General features: G+C 47.6%; 1 protein-coding gene across 2 annotated transcripts in view; it reads left to right on the top strand.

Annotated features, from left to right (window-relative positions):
* The window catches only part of SLC13A3 (solute carrier family 13 member 3), a 110061-nt gene extending 90248 nt beyond the window's left edge, over nt 1–19813 (top strand). For both annotated transcript variants that reach the window (XM_037982697.2, XM_073006173.1), the window contains 4 exons: nt 2281–2393; nt 11162–11323; nt 14018–14155; nt 17417–19813. In XM_037982697.2, coding sequence (XP_037838625.2) covers nt 2281–2393; nt 11162–11323; nt 14018–14155; nt 17417–17593 — 590 coding nt within the window. In that variant the 3' untranslated portion in view covers nt 17594–19813. The remainder of the gene's footprint in view (nt 1–2280; nt 2394–11161; nt 11324–14017; nt 14156–17416) is intronic.
* The last annotated feature ends 5332 nt before the right edge of the window (nt 19814–25145 follow it).

Consider the following 25145-nt stretch of genomic DNA (forward strand, 5'->3'; position numbering starts at 1 on the left):
CCTGTGGCCTGCATACACCTGTGGGCTACATACACCTGTGGGATTCATACACCTGTGGCCACATACACCTGTGGGCTGCATGCACCTGTGGGCTACATACACCTGTGGGCTTCATACACCTGTGGGCTGCATACATCTGTGGGCGCATACACCTGTGGGCTGCATGCACCCGTGGACTGCATACACCTTTGGGTTTCATACACCTGCGGGTTTCATAGACCTGTGGACTCCATACACCTGTGGACTGCATACACCTGTGGGCTTCATACACCTGTGGGCTTCATACACCTGTGGACTGCATACACCTGTGGGCTTCATACACCTGTGGCCACATACACCTGTGGGCTGCATGCACCTGTGGGCTGCATACACCTGTGGGCTGCATACACCTGTGACCTGCATACACCTGTGGGCTACATACACCTGTGGGATTCATACACCTGTGGCCACATACACCTGTGGGCTGCATGCACCTGTGGGCTACATACACCTGTGGGCTGCATACATCTGTGGGCACATACACCTGTGGGCTGCATGCACCCGTGGACTACATACACCTTTGGGTTTCATACACCTGCGGGTTTCATAGACCTGTGGACTCCATACACCTGTGGACTGCATACACCTGTGGGCTTCATACACCTGTGGGCTTCATACACCTGTGGACTGCATACACCTGTGGGCTTCATACACCTGTGGACTGCATACACCTGTGGGCTTCATACACCTGTGGCCACATACACCTGTGGGCTGCATGCACCTGTGGGCTACATACACCTGTGGGCTTCATACACCTGTGGACTGCGTACATCTGTGGGTGCATACACCTGTGGCCACATATACCTGTGGGCTGCATGCACCCGTGGACTGCATACACCTTTGGGTTTCATACACCTGTGGGTTTCATAGACCTGTGGACTCCATACACCTGTGGGCTGCATACACCTGTGGACTGCATACACCTGTGGACTGCATACACCTGTGGGCGGCATGCACCTGTGGGCGGCATACACCTGTGGGCGGCATACACCTGTGGACTGCATGCTTGCTGGTAGAGGGATTTTATTAAGTAGCTTTTATTATCTTTATTTCCTGACTATAAAATCTTGTTTTAGGTAAACCACTGTGTAACATTTGGAAAAAGCTCAAAAGGAGAAGCAAAATATCCGTAACTGCTTGACCAGGAACTGTCCTGGAAGATGGCAAACTGCCTTAAAGGAGTCAGACCCATCCTCCCTGCTTCCCTGGTCATAGTCTGCCAAGAAAAGTCCTATTTCAGGAGTGATTACCCCGCACCAGGCATGGGTCTAAGTGTGTCATATACATTATTTGACAAATATTTACAGAGTAACCATCAGGTGTCAGGCACTGTTCTAGACCCTGGGGATGCAACTATCAGCTAACTGGAAATGCCTCATCTCCCTGCAGATCCATCATTGTCCTGGTTGGTGTTCACAGGAACCCCCCTGGTTCTGTAATGTGCCATGTGCCGGCTGAGGAAATGGGGCTCAGGGAGGCAAAGTCACTTGTCAAGGGCACACAGTGAGCCAAGACTGAGGAGGGTCTGTCTCCAAGCCTATGCCCCCAACCCAGGGATGTCACACTACCAGCCACGTGCCAGGTCCAACCCACCACCTGCTTTTGTAGATAGAGTTTTATTTACAACCAGGCCCACATGTTTAGGTATGGTCTCTGGCTGTTTTCATGCCACAATGACGGAGTAGTGACAACAGAGCCTGTCTGTGTGGCCTGCAAAGCCTCAATGATTCACTCGCTAACCCCTTGCAGAAAGTCTGTTGACTCCCCCGCCCACTGACCTCACCACTGCAGCACTGCCACTCTCGAGGAAATAAAAATCATCCCATCATTTCAGGGCTCAAAAATACCCTTTGTTTCTATTTTTCTAAATGTCCTTCCTCTTTTTCTTTCCTCTCTGTGCATGTTCCAGTACAAAGAAAACCTTTTCTCTTATAAATGAGGGTAAAAATAGCTCTTGTGCCGAAGGGCTGTTGGGAGAGTTAAGTTATGTCCTGCATGTGGAGTTTTTTAAAACTCTCAAGCTGTGGGAATCATGAAAATTATTTTCACTGGGAATAGAGCAGCTCCCCTATCATGATGCCTGTGCACTCTCTCCCTGAAGCTCCAAGCCAGATGCTGGATCCACCACTTGGCTTCCTGGGGACCCCTGAGTGTCCCCAGTAAGATGGGGCTGCAGGGCTGGTGGCCTCTGCCTCAGGCTGAGCGGCCCTGAGTGTGTGCTGAATCCCTCTCTCTGCCCAGCTCCCAACACAGAGACAGAGCCCTTGCTGACCTGGAAGAAGGCCCAGGAGACAGTGCCCTGGAACATCATCCTTCTCCTGGGAGGGGGCTTCGCCATGGCCAAAGGCTGTGAGGTAAGACCCCCAGCCCCGCTAACCAGCAGGAACAGCGGGAGGCAGGTGTGGGCGGGTCCCAGTGCTGGCCGCAGCACCAGGATCAGAGCAGGTGAGCTGCACACGCCCTGGGGGCACAGCCAGTTTCCTCACCTGCCAAACTGAGATGATCATAGTTCATTCCTCACAGGTCCACACTCAGGACCAGGTGCTACAGAGAAAGAAAGGAATGAGTTACGACCTGGATCCTTAAGGAACTCATGATGGACAAAATATTAATATAGTACTAATACTAATAATATTAAGACTCGAGGGCTCTGTGACTTAAGAGGGATAATAACATATTGTGCTCACCCAATGCCAGACACTGTTCAACATGCTTGCGGAGGTGGAAGGATGGCTTGAGGCCAGGAGTCCAAAATCAGCCTGGGCAGTATAGTGAGACCCTTTCTCTTTTTTTTTCTCTCTCTCTCTCTTTTTTTGGGATAGAGTTTCGCTCGGTCACCTAGGTTGGAGTGCAGTGGTGCCATCACAGCTCACTGCAGCCTCAACCTGCCGGGCTTAATCAATTCCCTCACTTCAGCCCCCCAAGTAGCTGGGACTACAGGGATGCCCCACCATACCCAGCTAATTTCCTTTTGTATTTTTTTGTAGAGATGGGATTTAAAAAAAAAAAAAATTAGCTGGGTGTGGTGATCCCAGTGGAGTCATGATGATAATACTACACTCCAGCCTGGGTGACAGAGCAAGACCTCATCTTCCCCCACCCCCCCCAAAAAAAAAAAAAAAGAAAAAGAAAAAAACATGCTTTACACATTAACTCATTTAAACCTCCCAACAATGCTATAAGGTAGATACCATTATTATGCCCATTCTCTAGATAAGGAAGTTGAGACACGGGGAGATAAAGTACCTTTTCCCTAATGTCACACAGCTACGGAGTCAGGATTAGAATCCAGGCAGTTTGGCTCCGGAGTCTATGCTCTTAACCCCTCTCATATAAGTCCTAGATAGTAATATTAATTAGTTCATGGATGTTATTATTAATGTTATTAAAGAGGGCTTTGTGAGCTCAGAAGTCAGGGCTGGGACCAGGGTGGAGCAAATGAGGCACAGGGAGTGCAGAATTTCAGGGAGCGCCCACTCTCCGGGGTGTGCCAGTGCGAGTCAGCCAGCCCAGCTCAGAGGCAGTGCGACGTCAGCATCCAGCTTCTGTCTCCACGGATTATCTCACTGAATTGCCGCACCAGCCCTAAGAGCTGGGTAATGGTTTATGCCTCTTTTACAGATACGAAAACTGAGACATGAAAAATTAAGCAACTCTCTTAAATTCTTACAATTGCACTCTGCTTGGGAGCTGGGGTTCAAATTCTCCCTGATTTCAGAGTCCAGACTCCAAATTGTTCACTCCAGAATTTTGCACATGCCAGCCGTTGTTCGAAGTGCTTTGTGAATCAAATATGGCCCAGTTGATCTTTATAAACACCACTGAATCAGATGCTATCACTGTCTCCATTTTAAAAATGAGGAATCGGAGGCAAAAGGAGGCTAAATAGCTCGCCTACATTTGCACAGCCAGGAGATGGTGGAGCCAGGATCTGAAACCAAAGCTCGCGTGGCTGAGCTCCGTCCCACCCCTGAACGCCTCGTAAACCGAGGCATTCAAAACCACAGCCAGTTAAGAGTCAGTCTGCAATTAAGGATAAGGGAAGCTGAAATTACTTCTTTTATTGCCTTCTCTTGTTAATTCAATTTCAATTTTCAGTTTCAAATGAAGTTACAATGTTGGACACCTGTTAACCGTGTACACTGGTCGGAAGCCCAGGCTTGGGAATCTCAGTATCTGGTCAATCTAGGCTCTACCACTCTGTGCTGGGACACTTTGGGCAGGTTTCTTAACCTCTCTGGGTTCCTATTTTTCTCGTCCATAGGTTGAGGCTCAAAGCTGTTACTCTACAGGGTTGCTGGAAAATATTAAAGAATAACTGCCCGATACATATAGCTGATAAGAAGTGCTAAAAACTGCAGCACACCAGCTCATAAATCCTCATGCCATGGTTTCTACAGGTTGGGCTTTCAGGAAGTAGACGCCGGGATGGAGATTCACAAGCGTGGGCATCATTAGGTTGTGCCCTTGGGGTCACTGTGGTAGGGAGAGGAAGGAAGCAGGAGAGGGCAGAGGGAGAAATGCAGCTGGAGGCAGACCCAACCCCACGGGACCACTGGACCTGAGATGGCCCTCAGAAGCAGTCCAGGTAATCAGAGATAGCCAGGCCCTTTGTATCCCATCTCTCTGGGGACACAAGCTGCCCCAGGTGCAGGTATGGCCTCAAGTGAGGCTGCTTTTGGGGTCTGAGACAGCTGAGTGCACTCCCTTAGCGGGGGCAACAAGACCTCCACTGACGGGGATCTGGGTGGCACATTCAGCCTCTCTACACAGGTGCCCATTTGAAAATAAAATATGTTTTACTTTGTTTATTAAAAAAAACACATAAATAACAGTACAGACTTCAAAGGGAACAAAGGAATAGATGAGCAAAAGCACTGTTATTTGTCTCCATTTTAGGAATCCTGAGACCCAGAGAGGTTAAGTAACTGGTTCTTGGTAACACAGCTCATTAGTAGCAGGGCTAAGATTTGAACTCCTATCTATCTGACTTATGCTATTGCCTCCTGCTGGGGGTGTCTTAGGGAAGGTTTTCTGAAGGAAGTGACATGTTATCCAGATCTTGAAGAAGTGTGCTGTACGATGGAACCAGACCATCTGAATCACAGATTTCCCACTTCTTAGGTGTGTGATCTTTGTCAAGTTACTAAATCTCTCTGGGCCTCAGTTTCCTCATCATAAAATTGGAATCACAATGGCACCCACCTGGTAAAGTTGTCATGATTATTAAGTGAGTCAATATATACAGAGAAATGAGAACACAGCCCAGCACAGTTGGTTATTATGGTTAGACACTGAGGAAAAGGAAAATCAAAATCAAGAATCATGTGGAGGTTCATGGCTTGAGCAACTTGGTGGAAATGGTGCCATTTACCTCGGTGATCTGAGCCCAGCCTGGACTAGAGGAAGGAGGCTGGATGAGATGACCCTGATCCAGAGGTTTCCCTAAGCTCCAGGAGTGGTGTGGGGAGCACTGGCTCTCAGTGGAGGCTGGGCTGCGGGATGCTGGGCATGCTAAGAGGCCACCCTGGCTCTGAGCCCAGCCCTGGGCAGCTGGCCGGAGTTTCTCTTCAACAGGGGCTTTGTGTAGTAGCTGTTCCTTTCCCCAGCCTCTGTCGTACCATCCCCTCCCCGGGCAGCCGCAGCCTGGCCCAGGAGCGACCAGAATGCTTATGGCACATCCTGGTTCCTGGCCCCTGCCCCATGCTCTCATCAGACCACAGCCTGGCAGCCTCCTGAGGATCCGAGGTCCCTGGATGCAGTCCAGGGTGAGCCTGGGTGTGCTGACTCCCAGCACTGGTTCTGAAGGGCAGGAAGCCTATCCTAGCGCTTACTCTGAGCCTCAGCAACTCGCTTAAGCCCACTTAGGGTCCTCACTGCAGTTTTCTCCTGCGTCAAAACCATATAGTCGTGACTCTGCATAGACTTAAACTCAAGTCCAAGGTTTCCCTTGGCCAGCACAGAAAGTTGTATGGGATAATGTAGGTCCCAACACTGGCACCTACCTCTCTTCCCTCCTAACACCCCTCCAGTCTCCTTGGCCCCTTCCTCAGCCACATCAGACTCACATGCACCCCACAGCCTTTGCGTCTTCCCTTTCCCTGTTGACTTTTCGTCCTGAGAGCTCTGAGTCCTCACTCTTCAGGTCTCAGCCCCTCAGAAATGCCCTCCCAAGCCCCTATGTCTAGAATAGCCTCCCACCCCAGTCACTCTTCCTCTCATGACCCTGCCTATTCCTGTATACCACATCCACCCCCGAAATGATCCTGTGGGCATGTTTATTGATTGTATCTCTTACTAGAATGGAAGCTCCATGAGGCAGGCAGAGATCGTGTCTGTTTTATCCACCACTGTTCTAGTCACCTAGAAGACACTGGGTGCATAATGGTGCTTAACACATCGTTGTTGCTATGACCTACAAGATGGGCTGCTTTGAGAATTGCTAACATAATGTATGGAAAGTACCCAGAAGAGTGGTGATATACCCCAGGTGCTCAAACTAGGAGCCACGCTCATCTTCACTATTATGATTACTGTTATTATTGCATTAACTCATTGATGAAAGATTGATCTTATTCTGTTGGCACAACAAACTTACAAATATATTGTGATGATAGAGGTAAGGAGAAAATGTGTATTCTCCCCATTTCTCATTTTCTGCCAGAAATCTGTCATCTTTATTATTGATACAGCTTCGCTGTGTCCCCACCCAAATCTCATCCTGAATTGTGTAGTTCCCATAATCCCACATGTCATGGGATCTGGTGGGAAGTAATTTAATCATGGGGGCAGTTACCCTCATGCTGTTCTTGTGACAATGAGTGAGTTCTCAAGAGATCTGATGATTTTTTTGTAAGGGGCTTTTCCCCCTTTTGCTTGGCACTTCTTGCTGCCGCCATTTGAAGAAGGATGTGTTTGCTTCCACTTCCACCATGATTGTAAGTTTCCTGAGGCCTCCCCAGGCATGCTGAATTGTGAGTCAATTGAGCCTCTTTCCTTTATAAATTACCCACACTTGGGTATGTCTTTATTAGTAGAGTGAGAGTGGACTAATACAATTATTATTACCCTCATTTTACTGGACAGACAAGCCTGATGGCATGACTAAGATCCAGATTCTGAATCTTACTAGGGCAGATCATATTATTTATTTGGGCAAATCACTGAGCTTTTTTGTGCTTCAGTTTCTTCAACCATAAAATGGAGATAATTATACAGATGGTTCCTGACTTCACAATGATTCGACATATGATTTTTCAACTTTGCAATGGTGAAAGAGTGGTATGCATTCAGTAGAAAAGGTACTTAGAATCTTGAATGTTGATCTTTTCCCAGGCTGTGATATGTGGTAGGATACTCTCTTGTAGATGCTGAACAATTATGAGGGTAAACAACAGATATTCTACAGTGTATAGCATTGCCAGATGATTTTGCCCCAATGTAGGCTAATGTCTGTGTTCTGAGCACATTTAAGGTAGGCTGGGCTAAGTTATGAACATTGAACTTATGCCATAACAAACCTCCTTATAAGATGCTCCTCTACTCGGTATCAAAGACACCAAGAAGAGAGGACCTGGTTGAAGTAAGAAAACAGGAGGAAGAGGGAAACACCTCTGCCAACTCAGTCTCCCCACCTCCCGTCTTTGCAAGGTGGCCTTGGGTACTTCTGGTCATCTTCAAGGCCAATAAGGAACATAATTTGACAACCACTGCACTGGGCAATTTCTGAGTTCCACCACTTCAGGCATCTTGTGACTTCATGCTACTAGTTATGGCAGGCACTAACCAAGCACCCAGCCACCTTCCTAGGCCCTTTATAGATTCGCTCCTTTTCTCCCAACAATAACCCTCTGGGGCAGGCACTATCATTATCCCTGGTTTACAGATAAGGAAATTTTAGCACAGAGAGGTTAAGTGACTTGCCTAGGAAGTTAAGTGACAGCTAGAAAGGATTAAGCTGGGAAGCAAACTCAGACTGACTCCAGAGCCCCATCTCTTCACCTTCTGGCCATGCCACCTCTGACCTTGGCTGCTGCTGGTCCCTGGAGTCCCTGGGAACACTGTTGGGCTGTGTGTTTCCAAGGAAACAAAGCTTCCAATTCCTAAGAATATGGGAAAGAGGCCAGGGCATGGGGGCTCATGCCTATAACCCCAGCACTTTGGGAGGCCTAGGGAGGAGGATCGCTTAAGCCCAGAGGTTCAAAACCAGCCTGGGCAACATAATAAGACCCTGTCTCTATAAAAAAATCACTTTAAAAAATTTAGCCAAGCGTGGTGGTGTGTGCCTGTAGTCTCAGCTACTCAGGACACTGAGGTGGAGGCTTGCTTGAGCCCAGGAGATAGAGGCTGCAGTGAGCTATGATTGTGTCACTGCCCTCCAGCCTGGGTGACAATGTGAGGCTCTGTCTCAAAAAAATAAATAAAATAAAATGGGAAAGGGCAGGTGAAGTCCCCTCAGAGTCCCCAGTGGAACCCTACGCAACAGGGCTTTTCCTGTCTTAGGAAGCTGCCAGACCTCCCTCCAGTGCTGGACCTGCACCAAGGCCTGTGTGGCTGTGGGGACGCTGGCTGGAAGCCCGGTCACTCAGAGGCCTAGCTACGGGGCAGCTCCTGGCTTCTCACTTGCCCGAGTCATTAATATTCCCTCTCTCTAGCCCCTCTCCGTTTAATTGAGCACAGAGCTGTCAGGTCAGACTCTTTGCCAGAGCTGTGGCCTATAGGAAAAACCAGAGGTCCCATTTTCTCCCTGCAGTGCTCTTTGCAGCTAGGGGAGGGGCTGTGGCCTCCATGCTGCCACTTACCGTATTCCCCAGGCTAGCAGACAAACTGCAGATGTACCAGAAACACCTTAGTCTTACGAGGACTCTTCTGGGGAAAAATATTTTTAAGCATTTATTGTTCTTCCATTGAAGGTAACTTTTAAGTCAAATTGTAGGGGCAAGTGTACTATTTTATTTATGTAAAAACTATATGCCGTATTCTATTTTATTTTATTTTTTGAGATGGAGTCTCGCTCACTCTGTCACCCAGACTGGAGTGCAGAGGCATGATCTCAGCTCACTGCAACCTCTGCTTCCCTGGTTTAAGCGATGATCCTGCCTCAGCCTCCTGGGTAGCTAGGATTACAGGCGTGCACCACCGCGCCTGGCTAATTTTTGTATTTTTTTTAGTACAGATGGGGTTTCACCATGTTGGCCAGGCTGATCTCGCACTCCTGACCTCAAGCGACCTGCCCGCCTTAGCCTCTAAAAGTTCTGGGTTACAGGCATGAGCCACCATGCCCGGCCCTGTATGCTGTCTTCTAGAATTGATTATGAAATTTTTAAGTTCTGAGGAAGCAGAGACTTTTCTATTAAAAGTAAAAGTATATATATAAAGTGTCTTTGGTATACTGGGTTGATAAAAGGGCTATGGTAGCAATACATTGGATTCTGAATGTTAACGAACTAACCCAGCTCTGCCCTAGATCAGCTCCAAAACCTACAGCTTTGTTCTAGGTCTAAGCAAACGGTCGCTTTATTGTGATCTTACTGCATCACAGTTCCACCAGGGGGCAGCATTGAGCAGATTTTGACATCCTCTGCTTTGCCGCTTTGTGGTTATAATGATGTGTTGGGTCAGTTATTTAAGGATGCATTTGATGGTGAGAGGACAGAGGTGTGGAAGAGTATTATAGATGTTATATACTGGTAAATAGGATAACTTCTGGAGAAGTCAGCAGAGAGAGCACCCAAATAATTCTGCAGCACTGACAGGGGAGTGGAGTCTCGGTGAACTTCTCTACCCGTCTCTGCCCTGGAGGACTGGAGTCAGCACTGGGCATTGCTCTTAATTTAGAGGCAAGGTGACAGATTGGTGTGTCCAGAGGAAGATGCTGATTCGCAGGGAGCTTTGCAGAATCACATCATCTTATGGAGGTAGATGGCTGTCTCAGGCACTACTTTTAGGGACCCTGGGCAAGTCACAAAAACGTTTTCGGGCTCAAGTTCCTCCTCAGTAAAACAGGGACCAATAATATTTACCTTTCAGGATTGTTGGGAGGAGTCAAGGAGCTAATGCCGGCAGGTGCCTGGAACCCTGTAAAGCCTCAATAATGGTGATTCTTACGAGAATGAATAATAATGCAACGTGAATATTTGTATTATCATTGTAATAATTATCCTTATTACTGTTCATATACATGTATCATATATATGTTCATATATACATATGTTCATATATATTTCATATTATGTATATATACATATATGTTCATATATGTGTATCTCATATATATACATATACATATATACACACACACACACACACACACACACATATTGCTTTTGAGACAGAGTTCCTGTTGCCCAGGCTGGAGTGCAGTGGCGTAATCTTGGCTCACTGAAACCTCTCCCTCCCAGGTTCAAGTGATTCTTGTGCCTTAGTCTCCCAAGTAGCTGGGATTACAGGCGCACATGTAATTTCTGTATTTTTAGTAGAGGTGGGGTTTCGCCATGTTGGTTGGGCTGGTCTCAAACTCCTGGCCTCAAGTGATCCGCCTACCTCAGCATCTCAAAGTGCTGGGATTACAGGCATATAAATACCATCATTATTGATAATTACATTGATTGTGTTGTACTTGATGTATATCTGATACCTGTTTTATATATGATATATGGTAAATCTTGTATATATATTTCATACACATTAATATATCATTTAATAATTATAAAAATAATGACTATTTTATATTAAATGCCTATTACTATTTGGGTAATTAATAACCTTCATTGGAGGGATGAGAAGTTTTACTACTGAGGGTCCGGTTTGATTTCCCTCTCCCACTTAAACTGGCGCTTAGGGGCGCTAAAACCAAATGGATTATTGGAGACCCAGGGGTTTGGGTCCCTGGCCTGTATGAGATAGAGTGGAGAGCAGTTCAAGAAGCAGAGAGGCTGCTGGCTCAGATGTGCGACCTTAGCTCGAATGTGTGACATCAGACACGTCACCTGCCCTCTCTGCACCTCAGTCTCCCCATCTGGGAAGGGGTAGAGTTGTCATTGTTGTGATCTATCCTAACCCTCTCTGGGGGGCAGCAGCTGGGGACGGGCTGGGGTATGAAGGAATACCTTTCCCTCCGCAGGAATCAGGGCTGTCTGTATGGATTGGCGGGCAGCTGCACCCCCTGGAGAATGTGCCCCCCGCCCTGGCTGTGCTGCTCATCACTGTGGTCATCGCCTTCTTCACTGAGTTTGCCAGCAACACAGCCACCATCATCATCTTCCTGCCGGTCCTGGCAGAGCTGGTGAGGGTCCTTCTGGGGAAGAGGGGAGCACCCCTCCCCCAACACACATTCAGAAATCTTCTACCTGCCAAGGGAGCTTCACTGGCGTCTACAGTTGCCATTGCTGTCTTACAAAATACATAAAAGTGTGTCAGAACCACAGTACAATTTTTTTAAATACTGGATGTTTTCCTTCAAAAAATGCATACATAGAGCAAGTAATTTCAAAGTGCTCCCAATTCTCTCTTTTGGGAAAATTAACCCAAGGTGACATGGAGAGTTTTCTAGAACAGGTGAATTACCAAATTTGGATTAAGAAGAAGTATAAAATCTGAGTAAACAAATGGCCATAGGAGAAATTCTAATGGTAAGCAAAGCAGTAGCCTCCCTCTAAAGCAGGGGTTTCAACACTGTTGATATTTGGGGCTGGATCATTCTATGTATGGGGCTGTCCCATGCACTACAGGGTGTGCAGCGGCGTCCCTGGGCTCTGCTCATTAGAGACAAGTGGCACCTTCGTAAATCATGACAATCAAATGTCTCCTAGCATTCCCAAATATTCCCTGTCGGGGGAACAATTTCCTTCCCCCCACCCAACTGATAACTACTGGGCTAAAACTCACCAGCCCCAGGCTGGGCTCTGCAGCTCATGCCTGTAATCCCAGCACTTTTGAAGGGTGAAGCAGGCAGATTGCTTGAACGCGGGAGTTCCAGACTAGCCTGGGCAACATGGTGAGACCCCATCTCTGCAAAAAGTACAAAAAGTAGCCAGGTTTAGTGGCAGGTGCCTGGGCAACAGAGCCAGATCCGGTCTCAAAAACAAAAACAAAATCACCAGCCCCAGGTGGTTTGCTGGGTGAGAGCTAGCAAATTTGCAAGGAACAGAGAGTTCCCAACTCAGCTGAACCAGCAGCAGAGAAAAATAGACATGGCCACTCAATTTATAGCTAGCAAAACCCTGGCCCCAAAACCAGATAAGGAGAGCAAGGGAAGAAAAAGCTGTAACTCAATCTCACCTGTAAAAAGAGATGCAAATAGCAGAATGAAACCATGATTGTATGAAAAGAACAATATATACACGATCAGGTAGCTTTTATACTAGGAGTTTTAAAAAGGAAACTATCAATATAGTTTTATATTTAAACAGATTAAAGACCAGACCATATAATTACCTTAATATAACCCACGCTGGTAAAATTAAATCAGTGATGCAAGTAAATGCTTTGTATGCAAACAGTGATGCCCCAGCACGCATACCTGCAGCACTTTGTCTTTGGTTTCTGTTTGCTTATTTCATGCATCAATTTGTCTGTGTTAGCACACGGATATGCACTGTGTTATTTTTCAATGACTGGAGGATATTCCATTATAAATGGACAGTTGTTGGTTTATTTAAGCAATCTCTCTGCCCAGTGGAAATATAGGTATTTCCAGACTTTGCTGTTATTCAACAATGACGCGTCACCTGAGCCTTCTCTATGCGTCATTGATTACATCTAGAGAAATTCCTATAACTGAGATTCCTGGGTCAAAGAGCATGTGCATTTGAAATGTTGTTAGAGATGAGGAAATTGCCCTCCACAGTGGCTCACCATTTTACAGCAGTATGGGGTGGGAGTCCTCAGGAAGACCTGGTGACTGAGAGAAATGGGAGTGCTAAAGGGGGTATGGGGGAGATGAGGGAGCGTAGAACCCAGTCAGGTCTGTAAGGGGCAGCTTTTGCTGGAAAATACACTTGCAAATGCCTCATTCTTGTAAACTTTGCTTATCATCAAAATCAAAAAACATTTACATGCAAGGGGGTGATTTTAGAGCATTTTGAGAAAATAAATATGATTTGGGTTGCAAAAATTCCCTAGAAGGCCCAAAAACATCCTATTTAAGTAAAATGCCAGAGAAGTGATCAATATGAATTGTAGGCGGGAGAGGTGACAAACTGGTGGCCCAGTAGCTGCGGCCAGCTCGCAGGGGGGTTTGATACACACAGTCTTAGAAATTTGGAAGAGCTGCCAACAGATGCTCTCATGAGCTCTCTTTCGCACTGAAATCCAGGGATGCCCCCAACAAGAGGTATCCAGAGGCCAACTCTGGGTTGAGATTGTTTGGCTGAGGGAAGGAGCAAGCAGGGGAAGTGTTATAAAGCCCTGGTTCTCAGTGCACAGTCCTTACACCAGCAGCACGGGGGAACATGTCAGGAATGCAGATCCTTGGGTCCCACCCCAACCTGCTGAATCAGCACTTCCGGGTAAGGTGGGGCCAGCCCTGTGGGCTTTAACCAGCCCTCCAAGTGCTTTTCTGCACTCTCACGTTGGAGAAGGAGTGTTCTAGATACATCACCGTAGCCCATCCCTGATCAAACCACAGTGTGGCCCTTGAATGTCACTAACCCTGGGAATGTTCTCTCCACCTGTCTCTCGATCTGGTTCTCTTCTTACCTGCTTGTGTCTGTTTCTGCCTGTGCATGTATCTTTCTGACTGCCTTTCTCTCTCTGTCTCTCTAACTCTCTCTTCTCACTTGTCCCTGTTGTCCTCTGCCACTCTGCCAATCTCTATGGATGTCTTTGTCTCTCTGTCTCTACGTCTTCTACATCTTTGTGTCCCTCTTTCCAACTGCCTCTCTCTCTCTCTGTCTCTCTCTCTCTCTCTCTTTTTCTCTCACTGTGGTCGCTCTGCGTTGGTCTCTCTCCGGGTCTCTGCCACCTTTTCTGGGCCCAGGCCATCCGCCTGAGAGTGCACCCGCTGTACCTGATGATTCCGGGCACCGTCGGCTGCTCCTTTGCCTTCATGCTCCCGGTCTCGACGCCCCCCAACTCCATCGCCTTCGCCTCCGGACACTTGCTGGTCAAAGACATGGTGAGTCTGGGCATTTCCCAGCAGAGGCCACGGGAGGTGGATGGGCAGCAGGGGGCAGGCAAGGCCTCTATGCAGGACTCCTGCACCCTGACGCCACTCCCCAGTCTCTGAAAGGTCTTTCCGAGTGGGACCAGGAACATCCATTTTAGCAGAGACTCTGGGATGATTCTTGCACTTAGACAATCTCAGGAAACACTGCCTTAGTGACCAGTTTCCAAAATTTGCTCCAGGGACAAGGGACTCCCCCCTCCCTCTGGACCCCACTTCGTGCTCACGATCTTTAGGAGAGAGAAGCAGCAGGCACACCCTGGGACTCAGGTGGGCCTCAGCGCTCAGCCAGCTGGGAAGGAGACGGGAGCTGAGGACTGTAGCAGTGGGAGGGCCCCACCAGCTTTCAGCACGGCCCGGTCATTGGCAATATGTTTCCTCCCCTGGAAGGTCCCTGCTGAACCAGCTCCTCCCTTCCCACTCCTGACTCCTGCAGCCTTTTCCCTCTCCACTGGCTTTGCAAATAACCCTTCCAAAGCTGTCAAAGCCAGGAAGGGCGACCTGCTTAACCCATTCACGATGCAGGCCCTCCAGGCACAAGACCCCTGCAGGACGCATGGGGAGAGAGAGCAAGAGTGGGAGCGAGGCAGAAAGGGAGACACAGAGCAGACAGAGAAGAGAGGAGGCAGAGACGCTCATTAATTTGTTTATTGATTGCAGCAGTATTTGCTGAGTGCATTCTATGTTCCAGCCACTGGGGGCACTGCAGAGTGGGAGAGACACCGATCTGCTTCCAAGGAGGGTGCTTTCTATTGGTGGAGACAGGCGTCAACAAGTGCAGCAGATTTTCTTAAATTATGTAAATTTCAATATTGCTAGGTGCTCAGAAGGAAATAAAGCATGAGGAAGTGTAAGAGGACGGGGGAGAGGGGTGGCAGGGAAGCCCTCTCCAAGAAGGTGACATGGGAGCTGATCATGGGAAGCAGCCAGCCTCGCAAAGAAAAAGGGGAAGAGCAGTCCCAACGGAGGGCGTAGCAAGTGCAAAGGCCTGGAAGTGAGGAATAGCAATGAGTGCTCCAGAAATTCAGGGCTGGGAAGCTGGGGTGGCTGCAGTGGAGTTGGGGAAGGATGAGGTTGGGGAACAGCAGGGGCAGGGCAGAGTTGGTATCTTATTCAAACCACAGTGAGGACCCTCAGTAAGCAGGGCAATGATGTGATTTCACTTCTGTCTGTAGAAGATCATTTTGGCTGCTGGATGGAGTGGATCGTTAGGGTGGGAGGGACAAGTGTGGAAGCAGGGAGGCTCCTCAGAGAAAAAGACTGCGAGGGCAGCATTGCGAACAGCACAGATTTGGAGAACAAAGACAGCCAGAGAAATGGAGAGTCCCCAAGAGGTAGAGACTTGCAAGAGATGTGGAGGGATACAAGGGGCACTGCCGGTCAGTCAGTCACGGGCAGGGATGGCCCACCTGCAGGTTTGTTCCTGAGAGTGATGAATTAGGTGTTAATTAAATAGCTAACATGGGACTAGAAAGAATTTTGAGCCCTGGCAAAGGGAGACCCAATCCTCTCCCAGTTTTCCCAACGTGTTGGCCAGGCTCTCTCTAATCCTCCGAAGGTGCCGGGGCTTCCACTTCTGTGCCCTCAGAAGAGAGGCAGGACAGCACACGCAGTATGTCCCCCACCCGTCCATGGTAATATTTATTTAACACCTTTTCTAAATCGGCTTGACATTTAAAAAAAAAAAAAAACTTAAATAAGAATATTCCAGAAGAAATGTTTCCAGCGCATCCATCAGTGGAAAACTGGTATTATTAATATATGCCATGGCATAAAAATAAATGCAAAGTGGCAAAAACAAAAGAATTAAGCCCTCCCTGATAGCAGCAGCCTGGAGAAGGTTCTGGGCCTCTCCTTGTTAAAAGGGCAACTGACAGAAGCAGAGAAGTGCTGAAGCCATGGTGGCCCCTGTGAACCCCAAAAATCTGAGACAGATCTCAGTAAATTTAGGAAGTTTATTTTGCCCAAGTTAAGGACGCAAACCCATGATACAGCTTCAGGAGGTCCTGACGGCATGTGCCCAAGGAGGGTGGAGCACAGCTTGATTTTATACATTTTAGGGAGGCATGAGACATCAATCAACATATGTAAGATGAACACTGGTTTGGTCCGGAAAGGCGGGACAACTCAAAGAGGGGAGGGGGCTACCACGTCATAGGTAGACAAGAGACAAATGGTTGCATTATTTTGAGTCTCTGATGAGCCTTTCCAAAGAAGGCAATCAGATATGCATTCATCTCAGTGAGGAGAGGGATGACTGAGTAGAATGGGAGGCAGGTTGGCCCTAAGTAGTTCCCAGTTTGACTTTTTTCTTTAGCTTAGTGATTTGGGGGCCCCAAGATTCATTTTTCTATCACACCCCTAAGTGAGACTTTCTCTGGGAGGAATAGACAGACAGAGAATTAGAAAGGAAGTAACTGTCTCACCAAGTGATTCAGACTGGGCTATGTGAAGGCGGGGCAACCAGAAGACCCAGGTGGGAAAACAGGAATTTTCAGCCCAGGGTGGACTGAATGGTCTAAGAGGCCAGCCAGGGTGGGAAGTAGATGGGCACATCCAAGAGGCCAGCCAGGGTGGGGAGCAGATGGGCACATCCAAGAGGCCAGCCAGGGTGGGGAGCAGATGGGCACATCCTCCACTGACAGAAGAAAAATGCTTCCCAATGGACAAAGGTAACTTTGACTAGGACTGCCTGACTGGACTGGACCTGAAGTGTATGTGTGTGTGTGTCTGTATATATGTGTACTTATGTGTGTTTGTACATGCATGTGTGTGTGTGCATGCGTGTGTGTATATGTGTGTGGGATGGGGGTATTTGGTGATCAGACAAGATTATTTTAGGTGACCTTGGGCAAGTCAACTTCTCTAGGTCTCATTTTCCTCTTCTATACAATGGGGATTAATAAGAATCACCTTTGTGAGGTTGCTTTCTGGGTTAAATGGCATAACCCTATGACAACTGCATAGCACACAGTGCCTGGAACATAGAGGCCATCAATGAATGGGGACATTGGCAGCTCTTTGAGTGACAGCCTAGGGTAGTATAAAGATTGAAGAGTCCCAGGCATTGACCAACCTGGGTCTGTGTCCTGGCTCCATCACTTCCTGGCTATGCGATCTTGGGTGAGTGACTTCCTGTCTCTGAGTCTGAATGTTTCCATCTGTATGGTGGGTCAGGTGCTGACCCCTCCCTCTGTCTGGGCTCTATTTCAGGTGCGGACAGGCCTCCTGATGAACCTGATGGGTGTCCTGCTGCTCAGTTTGGCTATGAATACCTGGGCACAGACTATCTTCCAGCTGGGCACCTTCCCGGACTGGGCTGATATGCACTCGGTCAATGTCACAGCATTGCCACCCACCTTGGCCAACGACACATTTCGGACCCTCTGAGTCCCCCTGGGGGACTCCCTTGAGGCTGAACCCTCTCAAAGGGCTGTCACCATCACCTGCTGCTAGGACACTACAAAGCAATCAAATAATTCTTTTCTTTAATCCAATATGCGGCAAACAAGGGTGACCTCCAGTGGCCCACTCGGGTCCACCAGCCATTATCTAGGACACTTTCTCTCTCATGAAGTTCAAAGCCCAGGTATCTCTCAGATCTGCTGCCTGAGAAATAAGCTCCTTTATCAGTGAGCTGTTTTATCATTACGATGCAAGAGAGCCCAGTTTCATCAACAGTGAGCAAATCTGGCATCGTGTTTGTCTCGTACAGTTGGGATGGGAGGCCATTCATTCCCATGGGCACAACTGACATCATCCCCCAGTGATTACTTTCAGTTACACTGGAGAGACCACCTTGTCTTTAAATATCATTTTCATGGGCTGCAATGTTCCAACCGAGTTGTTCCAGCTGTTCACAACCAATGTGTGATTTTGCTTAGTTGGTGCCCATTCTGCACCAGTTGTTTTACCCCTGCCAATAACCAGCAGTCAGAGATTCTTTTTTAATCCTTGGACATAGGGAAAGGGACAAATAGCTTTCCAAGGACATGAGACTGTGCAAAGCCTCTTTGCTGTTTCTCTGGGCTCCTAAGCATACCAGGGGAAGTTCTAGAAACCTCAGCTGACATCTCCACCCGAGAGATTTAGGATTCTCCTGTTTCTTCTGGGTCAGTTTGGCCATAATTCTGGGGTCACGCCAGGCCTGGGCCCTGCCCTCCCATGGGGTGACTCATGACCCCGCCAGCCAGGACCCTCCTACCTGTGGCCCCCAGAGGCCTCTGTGGCTGCAAGGCAGTCAGTTGCTGCTTGTCCCAGCAGGTGGCCTTGATCTCTCCATGCACCACCTTAAGTGGTAAGCATGTTTAGTTATCAAAGGCCCCATTTGTCAGGGGTGAGAGAAAAGTCAAAAGATAAATTGGGGACTTGTAAAAGGCCGGGGTAAAATGTCTCAGGCAAGCAAAAGATTGTCCCCTTCTACATATGGGTAAAGCTGAGACATCCCCTTGAGCCCGAGGCTGGAAGTCGTGTCTGCCTTCAAGGGTTAATCCCTCTTTGTTCCAAGCAGAAGCATTCTGGCATCCCAGTGAAGAGCACAGGCCCTCAGTGTCTTCTGAATGGAATGGCCCAGCGTTAGCCCAGTATCAGAAAAGACACTAGCCCAAGGGCCCTGAATCTTCACACTTCCCTTTCCTAAGCCTCTGAGGGTGGAGATTCCCCTAGGAGCGCTTGGCCAGCTGGGAAGGCAGCACCCAGCTGTACTTGTTGTTGATACAGCATAAGTGAATCATGGGCATTTCCCTGAGAGCAGTGGGAGAGGCCCTCTGAGTTGGAGGTTGAGCTCCACCTCCTTTCCAAGCGAGCACTCAGTGCTGAATCACAGTTACAACCCACTGGGGCTGGCGGGAGGTACGTTGTATGGGACTGGAAGCAAGAGGTTCATTCAAAGAGAAACTCCTGGGATTTGTAACCAGATGAATCATGATTTCAAAGACTTCTGATCAAAAATACTGTGAAATAAAGAATGTTAATCAACATTGGATCTGGAGATGATCTGCCTTTCTGAACCTAAGAGAGCTTCAAAGCCCCAGATTCCTGGGCTGGGGATTCCACAGAGTTGACCTGTCAGATTTTCAACTGCTCTTCCCTCCCCTCTCCAGCCACATACTCAAACTCTCCTGCCTCAGGGCCTTTGCACGTGCTGTTCCCTCTGCCTAGAACACTCTGCTCCCAAATATATGTCTGGTTCCCCGACTCACTTTATTCAAGTCCCTGCTCAGGTGTCACCTTCCCTGAGAGGCTTCCCTGACCTCCTGTCTAAAATATCACCCTCATTACTCTCCACCCCCTTACTCTGTTATATTTTCTCCTTAATAGTTAGGACACTGTATAACTTATTTTCTTATTATCTTCTTCTCCCTCTAGAAGATACATTTATGAAAATACAAATGACTTTTTTTTTTTTTTTTTTTTTTTTTGCTGCTGTAACTCCAGTTCCTAGAACGATTTCCAGCACATAGCAAGTGTTCAGTAAATATTTGCTGCTTGAGTCTGCACCAAAATGAACAAGAAAGCCATCTTGCCCTCTGATCTGGAGTCTGTTTTGTTCATTACTTTGTTCACTCCTTCTTCCATTTATTCATTCAATAAACATTTATTGGGAACCTGTCATATTCTTGTTCATTGTCCCGCCCATATGGAACTTATATGCTGGCAGGGGAGACAGGCAATAGGAAAATAAACAAATAAGTCATGGGTTATGATGCCGGCTAGGAAGAACATGGCCAAGATGTTAAAGTGACTCAGAGGTTACTTTAGCCAGGGCGGTTGGGGAGGACTTCTCTGAGGAGGTGGCATTAGATTGAGACCTGAAGGAGTCAGCCAGATGCTCATGGCAATGCGGGAGGAAGGGAGAAGGTGGGAGCGATGGGGAGTCCCTGGGGAGAACGTTTCAGGAAGGGGGACTGCAAGTGCAGAGGTTCAGATGAGCAGATTGCTTCACTTAGCCAGGTGCTCTGAGCTGGAACTTTGTGGCATTTGGACATCTAGAGTCTGCCTCTTCTGGCTGGTTACCAGGCCTCTCTGCAGCTTTCCTGAGAAGGCATCCCAGCTTACTCCGACCGGATGTTACTCAGTCCTTGAAACCTGAAGGGCTTTGCCATTCTTAGTGAAAAAGATCTGCAGGCAGAAGACAGCAGCACCATTATGGTGTGCTCATGGCAGCGTGGGAACAAGGAGATGGCAGGGCTGGTACAGAGTCATCGGAATACACCAAGGGCTCATGTCCAGAAGATATGCGGAGCACCCCAACTCAGAAAAGACAAACAAAACGAACAAAACCTTGCTTTTGTTATCTGTGACTGCGTAACAAACCATCCCCAAACTTAGAACTTTGAAACAGCAACTTCTCGGCTCATGTTTCTGCGTTTGGACAGAGCTCTCTCTGCAGGGATGGCATTGTCTCTGTCCCATGAGCTGGGAGCTTTGCTAGGGCTGGAAGGTCTGCAATGACCGCTGACACTTCAGGGTCTCTCTTCATGTGGCTTCTCCAGGAGTCTATCCTGGACCTCCTTACATGATAGTGGCCTTCAAGAACGACAAAAATCGAAGCTAAGGATTCTATCCTTAGCTTGTGGAAGTCTAAGGATGTCAATTCTGCCAAATTCTATTGGTCAAAGTAGCCCACAGGACTGCCCTGGTTCAAGGGGAGGGAAACAGACTCCAGCCCTTGATGGTAGGGGCAGCATCCACCAGGGAGGGGGAGGGACAGTGGGCTGCCATGTTTGGAAGCCACTTACCATAGGTCCCAAGGGAAAAGTGGACAAAAGGTGTGACATGTCATCCTGAAAAGAGATATCTACCTAGCCAACAGGATTATGAAGAGATACCCAAACCTACGTGTTTATAATTTGCAGGAAAATGCAAATTAAAAGAAATTCAACAACATGCCAATCAGACTGGGAAAAAATCAGAAAAGCAGACAATAAGTCCTGGTAGGATACAAGGAAACAGAAACCCCGTCAGCCCGGCCAGCAACTTGGAAGTAATTAGGGGTATTCATTATCTGTATTTCCTATGACTGAGAAAACTACCCGATGGGTCCTAAGGAGACAGTGTCAAAGGATATTTGTACCATGGTTGTTTGAGGCCACCAAGGTGACCATCACCGGGGGAGTATTGAAATAAAATATAAAGGAAATACAGTAAGGAAAACACAGGAACACGTAGAAGTGATGAACTACAGGTACACAGAGTGACAGGTTACACACAGATATATTCCAGTATGGGTGTCAAACAGATACAGAGTCAAGTAGGTGGAGAAATGGAGGTGGTGATGGTAGTTGTAAAAAAAGAGATGAAATAAAAGTCACTAAACAAGGAGTCAATAAGCCTCATTGGAATCCTGGCTCCATCTCTAACATGCTGTGTGACCTTGAGCAGATCTCTTTACTGTTTTTTTTTTTTTTTTTTTTTTGAAACTGGATCTTGCTCTGTAGCCCAGGCTGGAGTGTGGGGTGCAATTATAGCTCACTGTAACCTTGAACTCCTGGGCTCAAGTGATCCTCCCACCTTAGCCTACTGAGTGGAAAGGACTACAGGTGTGCACCACCATGCCTGGCTTATTTTCTTATTTTTCTGGAGACAGGGTCTTGCTGTGTTGCCTAGGCTGGTCTCAAACTCCTGGCCTCAAGCAGTCCTCCTGCTTTTGCCTCCCAAAGCACTGGGATTATAGGCACGAGCCACCGCACCTGGCCTACTATTTTGGATTTCGATTTTTTCATCTGAGAAATGAGAGCACATGGGGGGTCTCAAGAGGAAGTAGAAAGCATGCAAACTAGCTAATTTGTGGAGAGTTCAGTGAAAGGTCAAGTTACAAGGTGAGCAGAGAGTAGGGGGACCACAGGAAAAATGTGGGACCCCAGTGCTGAGAAATCAGGGAGCGAGAAGTAGAGGAGCACCTCCCAGCCCAAGGCCTTAAGGGAGCAAGCTCCCTGATGGGATCTGGGTCCAGGGACACAGCTGGCTCTTGGTGACTGCAGGAAGGGGAGGGCTCTTCCTCTCCTCCATCCCTCAGCTCTTCTGCTGGGGAGTCAGGGCTCCTTAGAGAAACCAACAAACAGGGTGTGCATGCATGCGTGTGTGTGTGTGTGTGTGTGTGTGTGTTTCTTATCAAGAGAGAAGGAGAAAGATTTAGGAATTGACTCACACCATTGTGGAGGCTTAGCGAGTCCAAAATCTGATGGGGAGACCAGTAGGCTGGAGAGCCAAGAAAGTGCTGCAGTTGGAACCTGAAGGCTGTCTGCTGCAGAGAGTCCTCTTGCTCAGGGAGGGTCAGTCTGTTGCAGTATTCAGGCCTCCTACTAATGGATGAGACCCACTCACGTTCTGAAGGGTGATCTGCCCTACTCAAAACCCACTTACTCAAATGTTACTCTCATCTCAAAGCATACTCACAGAAACATCAAGAGTGATGCATAACGAAATCTCTGGGCACCACAGCCCAGCCAACTTGACGCATGAAATTGTATGTGTTGCACCGACAGGAGCCAGAATGCAAGCGGGGCTTTGATGCAGCCTGTCCAGGTCCACCTCCCGGATGCAGGGCAGGGAGGAGGAGCATGGGGAGAGGTCTGGAGAAACAAGCTTTGAGAAGAGTACGGCACAAAGGGTTGACACATCAGAGCTTGAAATCTGGTGCCAGCCCTCAGCCAAGTTTTGTTTGTCCTCTCCCCAATGAGGTTTTCTTTTATTTTAATTTTATATTTTATTTTATTTTTGAGACAGAGTCTCGCTCTGCAGCCCAGGCTGGAGTGCACTGGCCTGGTGTGATCTCAGTTCACTGTAGCCTCCATGTCCCAGGCTCAGGTGATCCTCCCACCTCAGCCTCCAGAGTAGCTGGAAGTGCACACCATCACGCCCAACTAATTTTTCTATTCTTAGTGGAGATGGTGTTTCTCCATGTTGCCCAGGCTGGTCTTAGACTCTTGAGCCTCAAGTGATCCTCCTGCCTTGGCCTCCCAAAGTGCTGAAATTATAAGCGTGAGCCACTGTGCCTGACCCCTGGTGAATTTTAAATTATTATTTGCTAGTCATTAAAATTTAGGAGATTTCACATAAAAATCTGGATTTCTGCTTCTCTTGGAAAGGACAATACCAGATCGAACAATATGAGACCCTCACTGGCATCTGGCAACAATTGTTTGGAGCTGAGTAGTTTGTGGAGGAAATCTTAAGTTGGAACGTAAGCATTCATCAGCCTCAGTCCCCACCACTCTTTAATGTCTTACACTGGCTCTCCTTGTTCAACTCTCTCACTTTCCTGGCTTGTGAAAGTATTTGAATCTACGACCTTTGAATTGCACGATCTGGGAGGTCTATTTCAGCATTAGCGGTCATGGGTTCTAATGACCTAGAGCAGCACTACCCACTGAACTTTCTGTAATGATGGAGATGGTCTATAAGTGCCCTGTGCAACACAGTAGCCACTCGCTATGTGTGGCTATTGAACATTTGTCTTGTGGCTAGTTCAAACTGAGATTTGTCATAAGTAGAAAACTGTAATATAAGAAAATAAGTGTAAAATATCCTGTCAATTTGTATATTATTTACATATGAAAAGGATATTTGTGATATGTTACATTGAGTAAAATATTTTATTAAAATTAATTTCTGTTTTTAAAAATTCAATATTTTAAATTTTAAAAATGTTATGGATCAACTTGGCTGGGCCATAGTGCTCAGATATTTGGTCAAGCATTATTCTGGATATTTCTGTGAGGATGTTTTTAGATGAGACTAACATTGGAATCAGTGGACTTGGAGTAGGGCTACTAGAAAAGTTTACATTATGCATACGGTTCGAGTTGGCTCACATACTGTTGCTATTGGATAGCACCAGCAGTACAGGAAGATTTTGGCTGCTTCTCTGTATTCTCAAACCATCTGGACAGTGACAACATTGAAGAAGGCTGAAGAATTCAATGACTCTAATATTCTATGCAGCGGGGCGCAGTAGCTCACGCCTGTAATCCCAGCACTTTGGGAGGCTGAGATGGGCAGATTACTTGAGCCCAGGAGTTTGAGACCAGCCTGGGCAACATGGCAAAAGTCCATCTCTACTGAAAATTATACTCTGTGGATCTCTGATTCTGATCCCAGGCCAGGCTCTCCAGGAAGATCTGAAGGCTTACCTCTTCCTCTTCCTCTTCTGTCTTATGGCTCTGAATCCTCCACCCACAAATTCCCCTGAACAACGCTGGTTCTATTTTTGATGATTCAGAAGCACCTTCCGGATGTTGTGGGGCTTGAGGTCAGGCCAGCCTTGTATAGACAGAGGTAACTGCCTACATAGACCAAGAAAAGCCAAAAATATCTTTTGCCTGTTCATTCCCTATGTCCCCATGCTCCCAAATCCTACATATCCACCCGAGGCCTTCTGGAAACAAACTGCCTGGTCCTTATCTGACCAGCTCCCTAGTGCCTGTGCAGAAACTGGGCAGATGCTGGTGGCTGCCTTCTAGGACTGTTTCTGTCTGACCAGCACAATGTCCTGAAGTTTGCTATGTGATGGGATCCAGGCCAGGGTGGCCTGGTGAGCATCAGAAGTCTCAACAATCAGATGTGAGCAGACAGGGGCTCACTCGGCAGAGCTGTCACCCCAGGCAGGAGGGATCGAAGTGTGAGCATTTACCTATTGCTTATTGAACACTCTATATGCATTATCTCATTAAAACCTCAAATAGTCCTTAAAGTAGGTACGGTATTACCCTCATTATTGCAGAGGATGCACAACTTCAGAGAGGGACAGTGTCTTGCCCAAGGTCACACAGCAGAGTAAGTGGCAAAGTTGGCATTTGAGTTCGGGTCTGCTGCCTCCAGTCCAGGGCCCCTGGAGTTTGAGAGAATAGCTAGACACCTCCTTGCAGCCAGACAGCTAACAGCAGGCCTGACTAAGGCCTCCTGCAGAAGATGAAAATTGATGGTCCTCATGCTGGCTTTG

Source organism: Chlorocebus sabaeus, chromosome 2 (assembly GCF_047675955.1).
Source record: "Chlorocebus sabaeus isolate Y175 chromosome 2, mChlSab1.0.hap1, whole genome shotgun sequence".
Lineage (NCBI taxonomy): Eukaryota > Metazoa > Chordata > Mammalia > Primates > Cercopithecidae > Chlorocebus > Chlorocebus sabaeus.